General features: G+C 30.8%; 1 protein-coding gene across 9 annotated transcripts in view; it reads left to right on the top strand.

Annotated features, from left to right (window-relative positions):
- The window catches only part of NBEA (neurobeachin), a 664,605-nt gene that overhangs the window by 107,848 nt on the left and 543,180 nt on the right, over nucleotides 1-13,577 (top strand). For 8 of the 9 annotated variants that reach the window (XM_041767622.1, XM_041767623.1, XM_041767626.1 and 5 more), the window contains exons 9-10: nucleotides 9,531-9,728; nucleotides 10,336-10,469. In XM_041767622.1, the coding sequence (XP_041623556.1) occupies nucleotides 9,531-9,728; nucleotides 10,336-10,469 (332 nt within the window). Of the gene's footprint in view, nucleotides 1-9,530; nucleotides 9,729-10,335; nucleotides 10,470-13,577 lie in introns of those variants that run through there. The other variant, XM_041767630.1, reaches the window with a different exon arrangement.

The raw sequence follows: 13,577 nt of genomic DNA on the forward strand, positions 1-13,577 counted from the left end.
TACCTGTAGAAAATTTCTCAATTCAGTTACACTTTTCAACTCCAGAATTTCCATTTGGATTGTTTTCATAGTATTTCTCTTGTTATTGGTATTCTCTATGTAATAATTTTTTAAAAAGATTTGTTTACTTATTTTAGTGAGAGAGAGAGTGCAAGGGCACAGGAAAAGGGATAGAGAAACTTAGGTAGACTTTGTGCTAAGCAGGGACCCCCACATAGGTCTCCATTCATGACTCTAAGACCCTGAGCAGAGTGGAGCCAAAACCCCAGGAGTCAGGCACATAACTGACTGCGGCCCCAGACCCCCCTTATTCTCTATTTAATATGACATTGTCATCATACCTGCACTTACTTGTCTATGGTTTCCTTTTAGTTCTTTGATTGTATTTTTAATGGCTAATTTGGAGTCTTTTTCTGTTAAATCTGACAACTCTTTGCTCTCACTAGCAGTTTCTGTTGCCTGCTTTTTTCCATATGTATGGGTTATATTTTCCTGTCTAGTTCCATTTCTTTCATTGTCTGGTTGGGAAATGTCCCTACTCTCTTTTTTTCTCTTAAAAACTTATAACAACTTTATTGAAATGCAATTTACATATCATACAATTCACTCCTTTTAAGTGTACAAGTTAATTATTTTAAGTAACTTACAGAGTTGTGCAGATATCACCACAATCCAAGTTTAGAACATTTCTATCACTCCACATGCCTATTGGCAGTCACTGCTCATTTTCATCCCCATCCCCATCTTACTCATACCATTTTATATAAAAATTCTGCTTCTGAAAATCCCTCAAGGAATAATTTAGTGACTATTGATATTTATGTGTAAGCATGCTTATCATATCTTAATATATAATTTTGAAGTGTTGGAAGTAACCTAAATACCAAAAGTGGAATAAATATAAGAAAATTATCATATTTTAATAATGGATTCTTTATAGTCACTTAAATTGCATCATAATTTTTTAAAAAACTAAAAATGGTATATTTAATTAATTATGATATGAGGGTGTCTTGCTCCTAACAACCAAAGTAGGAAATATGATATTTGCATTGTGGACCGAAAAACTTAATAACAGTTTTTATTTTTTCCTCAAATAAGAATAGGTTTTATTAGACTTATTACATTATATTTCACAAAACTGTTTTATAGTTTTCCAGAGAATATATTAAACATTATTTATTTCATTGTAAGCAATATGAATAAAATGAAAGTAAAGACTATAGAATGTACATACATTGCAGAATTGTTAAAATGCCAACATGGAAAAGCTAATTATAGTATTTAACAATACATCATTTTTAGGATGCAGAGTTCTTAAGCATGACAGACATATGAAAAAAAAGATAAGAATTAGTGAACTGTTTTTGACATGTTTTCAAAGAATAGTAACCATGAGCCAGAGTGATATCTTCAGTGTTTTCTAGTACTTTTCACTTAAATTCATTGAAGATTATAAGAATGAATTATATTATAATTATTGGTATAAGATTTTTCAGCCCAAAAAAGACTTTTTTTTCCTAAGTTATATGTGTGGTAAAGAACATTGGTGATTTCATATTCATGCTTAATGGATGATGTATTTGTCAAAGCAACCAACTTTTTTATATATATGTAACAAGGAAAGGGCTCAAAAAAGAAAAAAGAAGCAAAAGAGAGCCAAAAGAGAAAAAAACAGATATTTAAAGAAATAAAAACTGAAGAATGGTAGGTTTTGGCAATAGAAAGCAAAAGTTTTAAGATTGAAATGAATGCAAAAAGAAGACCAAAATCAAGGAAGAAATAAGGTAGTATATTTTTAATCTTAAAGTACAAGTAATTAAATATAAAGTGGGTGTATACTGTCAAAAAAAGATTAGGAAATAAAAATGCCAAAATATTAAAAAGCGGAATGGATAATTTTATTCTAAATTCTGAATTTCCCCTGAATAAGGAAAAGTCAATAAAAAGTAGCTTTAAAATGACTAGAGGAAAACCTGAAATGATTCTGTTTGGGTGAATTTCCTCAAACAAATTTAAAATTCAGAGAATATTTGTTAATGCATTTCTATGCATGGAACACTATCACAGGCATTATGGAGCATGCAAAGCTATAAATTACCTTTAAGGAACTTATAACCAAGTAAGGAGAAAAACATACAAAAAGCTAAAAAGTGAAGTTGATTGAATTTATATCATGTTATCTGAGAACAGTAAGTCCACTGGGATCATGGAAAAGGATTCTGATTGTAGGAACTGAGAAGTGTTTCATAGAGAAAAGGTAGCTTTAAAAACCAGTTCAGCTAGGCTCATGAAGCTTCTAAGATTACTTTGAAATTCATAAGGAATAAGTGAGTTGTTTATTTTGGTAGGGAAAATACGTGTTTTCCTTTTCTTTTCTTTTCTTTTATTTTTTTTTAATTTTTATTTATTTATGATAGTCACAGAGAGAGAGAGAGAGAGGCAGAGACATAGGCAGAGGGAGAAGCAGGCTACATGCACCGGGAGCCTGATGTGGGATTCGATCCCCGGTCTCCAGGATCGCGCCCTGGGCCAAAGGCAAGCGCCAAACCACTGCGCCACCCAGGGATCCCACGTGTTTTCATTTTCTTTGGGTAGATACTCAGTAGTGGAATTATTGGATCATGGGATATTTCTATTTTTAATTTTTTGAGGACCCTCCATACTGTTTTCTGCAGTGGCTGAATATAAACTCAAAATGGAATAAAGACCTAAATGTGCGACCTGAAATCCATAAAAATACTTGAAGAGAACACTTGCAGTATTTTCTCAGACACTGGCCTTAGCAACATTTTTCTGGATATCTCCTAAGGCAAGGGAAATGAAAGCAAAAATAAACTATTAGGACTACATCAAAATGGAAAGTTTTTGCACAGTGAAGGAAATCACCAACAAAATGAAAAGGCACTCTATTGAATGAGAGAAGAATTTCACAAATGACATATCTGATAAGACGTTAATATCCAAAATATATAAAGAACTCATGTAACTCAACACCAAAAAGACAATCCAATTGAAAAATGAGCAGAGCACATGAATATTTTTTCAAAGAAGACGTACAGATAGCCAACAGACCCATGAAAACAGACACATCACTAATCATCAGGGAAATGCAAAGAAAAACCACAATTAGATACCACTTTATACGTTTAGTCAGAATGGCTAAAATAAAAAAGACCAGAAGTAAGTGTTGTCTTAATTAATTAATTTCAGAAAACATTCAACCAGATTTCTGATTTTGTCCATTCTGGAGTAACTGGTACTGAATGTGCCATAATACTGTATAGAACTATAAAAATGGGCAAAATTACAAAACATCTGGTTTTTAACTTTTGTCAATACACATACCACAGGTCTGATATCCTTGAGAGTAGGAATATATTTAAGATGAGCTTGGCATTTGTCCTTGATATCTGGCTAGGGCTTATAAAAATATTTCCATATATTCCAGCTCTGGAGGCAGCTGAGTTAAGGAGGTTGAAATCAGAATTCAGAACAGCTGAAATATCTAGAATATGTGGAACAGGGTGCAGAAACAAGAGCAAGCTGTTGGGGTAGGGACAAAAGTCTTCCTGACGGTTTCCTGTGCATTCTTTGCCAGGGGATAGAGCTATACATTTATAGTGGGAGGCTTCATAAACTCTAGCAGAAAGCAGATGTTAGAAGAGAGGTAGTAGAGGTTACGTAGTTGTTTGAGACTATGGAGTGTTAGCCCAGTGAGAAAAGGTTTATGTCCACATCCTTAAGTGCTTAGTAATTATTATACAAATGAATGGCAATAATGGTATAGAAATTTTGGAGTTTTACTCTACTAGATAGAATTACTAGATTATAATTATTTATACATGTATCCAACCAAATCATTTCTACAAAGTGTATCTTTTATGATATTATAATGATTGCTTTTGCAGTTTAATTTTTAAAATTTCTAGCCTATCAAAGTATCCATTCTGTGCAACTGCATGCATGTTAAAAATTTATTCATATTAGGAGAATGAATTACACAAAATTGATATTGGCAAATGATTGCTTAATTTGATATAAGCTGTTTCTCAGTATCCTTATGTTAAATATTTCTTTTGGATATTGGTTGATATCAGTGATACATTTATTTAATATTTGAAATATTGTAGTTATTATAGTGCTGATACTTGGTACTTGTGCTAATTTTATACATGCCATTATCATAATTTTTAAAGATTTGATTGGGTGAGGATGCCTTGGTGGCTCAAGCGGTTAAGTGTCTTACTTCAGTTCAGGTCATGATTTCAGGGTCATGGATCAAACCTCATGTCTCAGGCTCTGTGCTCAGTGAGGAGTCTGAGTCTCTCTCTCCCTTCGCCCCTGACCCAGCTTATGCCCGCATGCTCTCTCAAATAGATAAATCTTTAAAAAGATTTGATTGGGTGAACAATTATCCACTGTGTTGAAGTCACTGACTTTATGTATCAGAATTTTCTGTGTTGATTCGTATGTCATTTGTTGGCATGTTTGTGACTATATTGTTTTCTTTAAGCTTGTTCATAAGGTATATCAAATATTTATTATATTCAAGGAAGTGTTCTAAGCTCTAAAGATTAAAAATGATCAAGCTTACGCACTCTTTATGAGAATAATTATAGACGTAAATGTTTATACTTAAAAGTATGTATATCAGAAAGGAAATATAATGCAAATACTACTAAAATTTTGTGGAAAAATGATTAATTTCACCTACAAAACTTTAGGAACTCTTCATCGAATAAGAAATTTTTTAAGGTTCTTGAAAAATACATTAATTTCAGAGGATGAACAGGACATGATGATAGAATGTGAGAGGGCATGATTACAGGGATAGAAGCAAGGGAGAGTAGGATGTGTCTATGGATTAGTCCACATCAGTTGTAGCTTCATAGTAGAATACAGAGTAGGCTGAGTAGTTTATGGTTGAATGTGAAGATGATAATGATAGGCTGAAACCAAGTTTTTGAAGACTTTTGAATATCAAAATAGTGAATTTTGATTTTCCAGTCATTTGGAATTATTAAAAAAAAACTGTAGCAGGAGAATGGATTGATGCTATTTATGTATTTTCCTAGAGAAGTTTGGAAATGTAGATATTAGAGTGAATTAATTTTGATGAATTCAGATGGATTATTCATTTTGAAGTGAAAATTCTACACAGTACAGGTAGCAATGCTCTCTTTCTTATACATCAGGAAATATAATTCATGGAATGTTGCAATATTATTACCTATTAAAATTAGCAACTCTTATCACATAATGATACTGAGAACAGTAAGTATTGCCATATGTATGTCATTCTTAGATAATTTCAATGGAAAATGGCTATATTCTTGATATTGGTGAAGTTTTTAGATATTAGTAGTAGAAAATAACAAATCTCTCCTCTTGTAGCAATTAGATAAATTTAATTTAGTTGAGTTTAGCAGTGTTCTGGAACATTTTCTCATATTTACGTTAAGTAATTCCAGTTTGGGTTATTAGGGTTCTACTCATTGAGGCTTTGCCTCATTAACCAACTATGTTACAGATATCTGAATGTTCACTGTCTTAAGTGCAATATACCATTACATAAAATTCATGGTAAATGTTTTATGAGTGATATTTATGAAAAAATATTAAAGATAGAGAAATATTTGTATAATACTAAGTAGAAAAGGACACAGTAATAACAGTTACCATTTTCAGTTGCTTTTAAAGGTCCATGTATTGTTTAAAGTGCTCTGCTTACTATTTTATTTGTTAGATCTATAGCATAGGAGAGGTAAATAACTTGTGGATGGATACACATCTAGTCAGTGATAGAGCTGGGATTCAGACTTAAGTCTAAGTCATTTTGAACCTAATATTGTTAACTATTTATTGCACTGTATAAAACTAACAATACAGTATTTTACTTTTTTAAATTTCAAAGCTTTATTTTCAAGTTTTCCTGAGATGTAATTAACACATAACATATATTAGTTTAAAACATACAACATATGATTTGATATATGTATATATTGTGAAATGATTACCACCATAAGGTTAATTGACACATCTATCACCTCACATAGCCATAATTTTTAGTGTTGTACTGAGAACTTTTAAATCTACTCTCTTAGCAATTTCCAAATATAAAGTATTATTAACTATAATCAACATTTTGTATATTGTATTTTCAGAATTTATTCATCTTATAAATAGAAGTTTATACTCATTGACCACGTTCACCCATTTTATCCACCCCCACCCTCCACCTCTGACCATTATTTCTGTGTTTGAGGTTCAACATATATATAAGGTCATATAGTATTTTTCTCTGAGTTACTTCACCTAGCATAATGCCCTCAAGGTCTGTATGTTGTTGCAAGTGGCATGATTTCGTTTTTTTAAGGCTGAATAACATCCCATTGTATACATATATGTGTATCACATTTTCTTTATCCATTTCTACATCTATGGACACTTAGGTTGCTTCCATGTCTTAGCTGTTGTAAATAACGCTGCAGTGAACATAGGGGGTATATATATCTTTTCAAGTAAATCTTGATGGTTTTTGGGCTAAATATCTAGAAGTGGAATTGGTAGATCATATGGTTCTAGTTTTAAGTTTTTTTACATAATTTTTTCAAGTTTTCAAAAATTTATTTGAGAGAGAGTGTGCTTATGCATGAGTGTGCTTATGCATGAGTGGGGGAAGGACATAGGGTAAGAGAGAGGGTAAGAATCCTAAGCAGACTCTATGCTGAGCATGGAGCCCAGTGTGGGGCTTAATTCCAGACCCTGAGACCATGACTTGAACCAAAATCAAGAGTCAGACTCTCATCCCACTGAGCCATCAGGTGCCCCTGTGTTTTAGTTTTTGGGAACATGTCATACTGTTTTCTGTAGTTGCTGCATTTCTATTCCCATTACAGTACAAAAAGATTATCTTTCCTCCACATGTCTGACAACACTTGTTATATCTTGTCTTTTTTGGTAATAGCCATTCTAACAGGTGTGTAGTGGTAGTTCATTGTGGTTTTGATTTACATTTCCCTAATTCATGATACTGAGCATTTTTTCATGTGCCAGTTGGCCATCTGTATGTCTTTTTTTGAAAAATATCTATTCAGTTTCTCTGCCCATTTTTTAATCAGTTTTTTTTGTTGACTTGTTGAGTTCTTTATATATTTTGATATATTTTTGATATTAACCCCTTGCCAGGTATATGATTTGCAGATATTTTCTATTAGATAGCTTGCTTTATCATTTTGTTGGTGGTTTGCTTTGCTGTGTGGAAATTGTTTAGTTTGATGTAGTCTTGCTGGTTTGTTTTTGCTTTTATTGACTTTGTTTTTGTCAAATTAAAAAGAAAAAAAAACTGAATAAAAGGTAGCTCTACTAGCTAGAGCATATGTTCCTCTTTCTCCAGTTGCTGTTCCCATCATTTACACATTGTTTTCCTACATATAATATAATCAACATAAGGAAGCGCCACTACTCTACTTGATTCAACTCCAGCTTGCTCTTGGGTCATCCAACTCCTTGACTCCCCTCTTCCTTATTTGGTCTGTTTTTCCAGTGTAATGTCATATATACTCTTCTCCCAAACTCCCTCAATTAAATACTTTTATTTCTATAAACTAACTCATATATTTTATTCCTCTAAAGTAATTAAATCTACTTTTGATCAGTGCTTTGCAATATAAGTAAAAAATCTAGGATATTTGTCAAATTTTATTTTAAAATGATTGGATTAGAAAATAAATATTAAACATTCTGAACATGTATAATCCTACTGAAATACATACTAAAATGTTTATTTTATAACACCAAGGCAACCAATGAAGGCAAATTAGTTTTATGTTGCTAATATTGCTACCTAATATAGTTAACTCATAATTTCATTCAGATATAACTTTTTAAAAATTTCTTTTTTATTGTAATTGTCACCTATTTTCTAGTGCAAGAGTGACTGAAATATAATCTTTATTTTTAAATTAGAACATGTTTTAAGCCCAACTGTTACTTCAAGATTGGACAGTGTGAATTTTTTAGTTATATAAACTCAAACATTTTGAAAATCTGAGGTGGCAGATAAAGTTCTACATTCCATTTAATTGAGAAGAGGAAGCAAGATCTGATCCAAAGTACTGTAATTTTGTTACCTTTTTTTACATCAAAATATGTAAATGTGCTTACATTTGGAAGACAGAAAGTGGCATCCATAGTCACATAAATACAAATTTTCATTTATTCATTTTGCTTTTGTATTTGACATGGCCGATCAATGGTTTGTGTCCAGGTTCAAGGAAGGAAGGCTCTCTGGATACTAGTTTAAAAGCAGAAAATGGGCTAAATTTGGCCTGCCATGTTTGGTCTGAAAAGTGTTTTTAAATATTTACATTAAATTACAAATTATGTGATTTTTAAAAAGGAAGTCCCAAGTTCATGTTTCTTTGGAAAGTATTGAAGAACTGGCAACATGGTGCATTAATTATCTTGAGCAGAACATTGAGGGATACGTTGAGACAGGACATGCACTATCTAGTCTTATGAAATCTCCATGAGGCCTGCTTAATTTATACATATATCTATTTGCCTTCTGTAAAAATCTTGGTTTGGAACATTTGGTTTAATCTTACTGTAACATCAGAGTAAGGAAAAGGAGCCACATTAGTTAAATGATTTCTTTGACACTAAATAAAGGCCTAGAGATAATTAGAGGTAGAGCCTGGATTACAATCCAGATTACTTCACCATTAATCCATTAATACTCTGAGCAAAAGACATGGCATTATGTCCTCGCATTATCCCTTCCAGATCTTAATTTCATTAACATTTGGTTTTCATAGTTATAAATTGAAAATAATAATAATAATATCATGTGATTGTTGCAAAAGTTAAATATTATTTGTCTTTATCAGAAGTTTCAACCATTTCTAACAATATCTTTCTTATTACAGCTACTACATCTTTGTTATTTCTCTGTATAAAGGGTGACATGTTTTAATGAACTTTTCTTTTGGATTTAATATTACTTTCTGATGCTTTTGTGGATAGTATTGTTAATATGTTGATATACTTTTTATGGTAGAGACATAAATCTTTTTGCATAAAAATATTTTTCATAGTCTTAAATGATAATCATTTTTCTATATAAGTAATTCATGTACCAGGCACTGTTTACTTACGTAAATACTTTTGAATGTCTAAACAAGAAAAATTAATGTTCCTAGGCATTAAATCAAAATCTTTTTACCAGAAATTTAATAACATCTGGCTTTATATTTTTTTCTAATAAAATATTTTATAAATAATCAAAAATGCAATAAAAACAAAGATATGAAGATCCAAGTGTGTTTATTAACATGATAAGTAAAATTTTAACTCATAGAACTGAAGTGAGAAAACAAAAATAATGTAATACCACTGACTAATGCCTGACACTTGAAAGGGTCAAAACAAATTGTTTATTACCTTAAATATTTCTATGCTTTAAGACTTGAGAGTTTTATTAGGTTGTCTTTAAATGAGTATTTAATTTAGTTTTATTTTTTCAGAGTACCTTCAAATTTAAATCTGAGAGTGACATTCATTTGGCAGAACATCATAAACAGGTGCTGTATGATGGGAAACTTGCAAGTAGTATTGCATTTACATATAATGCTAAGGCCACCGATGCTCAGCTGTGCTTGGAATCCTCACCAAAGGAAAATGCATCAATTTTTGTGCATTCCCCACATGCTCTAATGCTCCAGGTAGGTGATTAGTAGCTTAGTTTTATATTCTCATTGAGCATTAACGTTAAACATAGCTAATCTATAGCTCTATAGTTGCTAGTTCTTTTTTTGTTTTCTAGTACTGTGACATTTTTGCCTTCTCCCTTATTTTTTATTTTTATTTTTTGGCAGTATACTTTACCCTGGACTAGTCTCCTTAGTAAGGATTCTGACAGCTCTGTTATCTTATCTGTTCTATATCCTTTGAAATAAAACCAGTTGACTAGCTCAACAGATAGTTGTTAGATACAAAAATATACCTTGCTTTAAGAATGTACTACTATTACACCCCCATATAAAAATTACTTGAATGTCTTTAAATCTGCTAATAGTATTTCTTATTCTAAATTGTTTTTGATTTATAGCTTCATATTTTCAGTATAAAAGTCACAATTTAAAATGCCAATTTAAAAGTGATTTACAGAGATAATCGAGTTTTTATTTTATATGTGAATCAAAAATTTTATAATTGAGGGCTTTAAAGATGTCTATTTTTTAAGATTTCTTACAAAGTTATTTGGAACAAGGAAATAATGATAACTTTATGCTTCAGGAATTTAATAAACATTTTTGTTTTTGAACATAGGATGTGAAAGCTATAGTAACACATTCAATTCATAGTGCAATTCATTCAATTGGAGGGATTCAAGTGCTTTTTCCACTCTTTGCCCAACTGGACAATAGGCAGCTCAATGACAGTCAAGTGGAAACAACTGTCTGGTAAGTTTTTTTTAAATGTGTAATTTCTTGTAATTTTTACACACTTACATTATGTCTGGCATAGTTGATGCTATGTAAATTTTTTATAATATTTGGTTTTTGTCCCTGAAGTACTAATAAAAGTTTCTTTAGGACTAAGGCATATATCTATTTATACGATATTAAAACCTGACACTTAAAATCATTAAGGAATGACTTCCTTGATAATAAATCAAAACTTCTTACCAGATGTTGCATAGGGATTATTATACAAATTGAGGAAAAATTTAGTCCCAGTCTTATCCTTTGGAAATGGTTATGGTTTGGATCATCCATGAAATCCTGTCAGCTTAAACAAAATTACTAGGGTAAAGTTTATTCTGAAGAACAGTAGCTGATAACAGTTACATAGTTTATATATTATATATTAGTATTTTATAATTCTGTTATCAAAGACAAGCATAATTTTAATTTATATTAGCTCTCTTTTATATACAGTTCATATATGAGAATGCAGTCTACCCCATGGAATATCCATGTATATATAAAAATTTAGTTATTTTCTCCTTAGGTCGATGTCACATACAAATCTATAGCTTCCTTCGTTTTTATTAAAACAGACCTCATGCATCAAATGCTGATACAATTTTATATCTTAGAATCATTTACATAAGTTAAATGTGAGTTTTATCTTTTTATCTTTTTACTCTGTACATTGCTATGTTTGGAGAATTTAAAGAGAAAAATATATAGGTAAACATTCATTTTTACTCCAGAAGCAGTATAGGAGCGCTTCACTAGTATATATACATATACATGAAGTTTTTCATGGGTCATCCAATTTTGAATTGTTGGAAAACCTAGTGAATAAGGCAAAGATGGGAAAAATTTTAAGTCCATTGAAATGTAACATGATTTTCTTACATTATTAAATAAGCTATTAACAAAATTCTATTTTAATTGCTAATAATATTATCCCTGTATTGAGACCATCTTTATGTACAGTTTAAATATGAATATAAATATGACATGTACAACAGCCAGCTCCTAATCCATGGGTCATGCTTTCTTTTATATCAATGTAAAAGTTGGAGTCTTGAAGTAAAAAGGTATCTTGACATCCTGCCCTAATGTGATACTACTTTGCTATAAGATCTTAAATAATTTCATTGGGAGGCATATCAGCCTAGTGGAAAGATAAAACTTTAAATTTCAGTTCTGGATTTAAATTCAAAATGTTTTGCTCTTTATCATCAAAGTGAACCTATATACATTGTAATCATTGTAATCAGTAATTAAAAACTTAGTAAGATCTATGAAAAGTAGTTGGAGATGAGGTAGTCCATAGAAAACTCCCATGTGTAATTTAAATATTCCTTATGAATTAATATTGTCCATAATTATTTTAACCTGAAATGGACTTTGTTGCTTTGTGAAGAAAAATTAGAAAGGTTATGTAGTTTGCAAATGTTCTAATTAAAACCATCATAATAACTTATACCTACATGAATAGCCATTATAAAATCTTAGTGCTAAAATCATATTTTAGCAGGTTATCTGGTCCATTCATCCAAGGCACATGGTTTTTTTTTTTTTTCATTGCTTGTCTTCAAAACTCATTTTAATGTTTACATTTTGGTATTTAAATTGTATTTATTTCATCGTGGATATAGAAGATAATGTAAGGGGTCAGCATTCTGATTTTCATTTTGTTTTAGTTCTATATCATCTAAATTTTTCTCTGTAATAAATAACTTCAAATTTGCAGTGATATATATGTTCTTAGTTTAAATCCAATAGAAAACATATAAATAAGTATCACGATGCTAAGAATAATACATATCCAATTCCAAACTACCCTGCAATTCAGTTATGTGCTATTTTGAATTCTTATCTAATACTTTTGCCGTAATTGTGTCAAAGCCCTTAATGTCTGAGATTGGGTCTTTTGTGGACAGTTGTATCTACTAGTAATACAGTCTTTTGTTATTTAAAATTTGAAGGGGGCCATCACAGATATGTGTGTGCTTCAGTGATGTAGTCTTTTTAACATTTTAAAATGTTAAAACCAAATAGTTAAATGGAACTTCTCCATCAACTTGAAGAACCTAGATTCTTAGCTGTAGGGCAGGGGTCAAAGGGTTTCTTGTTTTCTGGCTATATCATAAATTCATATAGATGAATGAGACCTTGGATGTCTCATCTTATTTTCAGTTATTATTAAATTATTCTAGATAAATGAGAATCTATTTGAAGTTTTAAATTTCCAGAGAAAATTACATACATTCTTTTTTTGAAAATCTGTTTACATAATAACCATATGCCAACAATTATAATATTATCTAATTTTTAATTTTTGGAGAATTTGAGCTAAGCTATAAAATCAGTTATTTCTCTGTCTTCTGTGTTTCAAGCTGAAGCATTTAGTTTCCATGTTCTTTCTTCCACTCGTAGTCCTTTTTTATAAAACTTTTTATTGTTTCTGTGGTGGCACTATTACACTATCCTTATAAATCTTGATGATTTTTACTCTGTAGAGGGGGCTTAGTATTAAAATAATTTATTCAAGGAATAATCTTATTTTCTGGAGCATTTAAAAATAGGCTTTGTGCAGAATTTGTGTGGCATTGTTTTATCATGAAGGCTATGTATTATGGTCGTTATATGTGTGGACTTTTAAGTTAGATAGACTTGGGTCAAATTTCAGGTTTACTGTATTATTAGTGTACTTTTGAATATGTTAACAATTTTGTGCTTTAGATTCCACCATTATAAAATTACAGTAATAGTAGCACATTGAATTATTTAGCTTAACCATGGTAAAATACATAGATCAATATAGTAAGGACTCAGTACATGCTGGCTTTTGTTATCCTGATGACAATGGGCTGGATGACCAACAAGAGTATCTCTAATACTACGGTTTGATATTTAAAAAATTATATATCATTAATCTTGGAAATCTATTGTTATAATATGGGCTTATATATTACCTTATATTTAAACTTCTTTCTGTAGGTGATAGTATTTACAATAGAGACTTAAGTAATTAATTAGGGCTTATATTTTGAACTTCAGTTGTAGTGATGAAAACTAGTTTTGAACTACCCATTTTCTAGATATAGTGGA

This window comes from Vulpes lagopus, chromosome 8 (genome assembly GCF_018345385.1).
Source record: "Vulpes lagopus strain Blue_001 chromosome 8, ASM1834538v1, whole genome shotgun sequence".
Classification (NCBI taxonomy): domain Eukaryota; kingdom Metazoa; phylum Chordata; class Mammalia; order Carnivora; family Canidae; genus Vulpes; species Vulpes lagopus.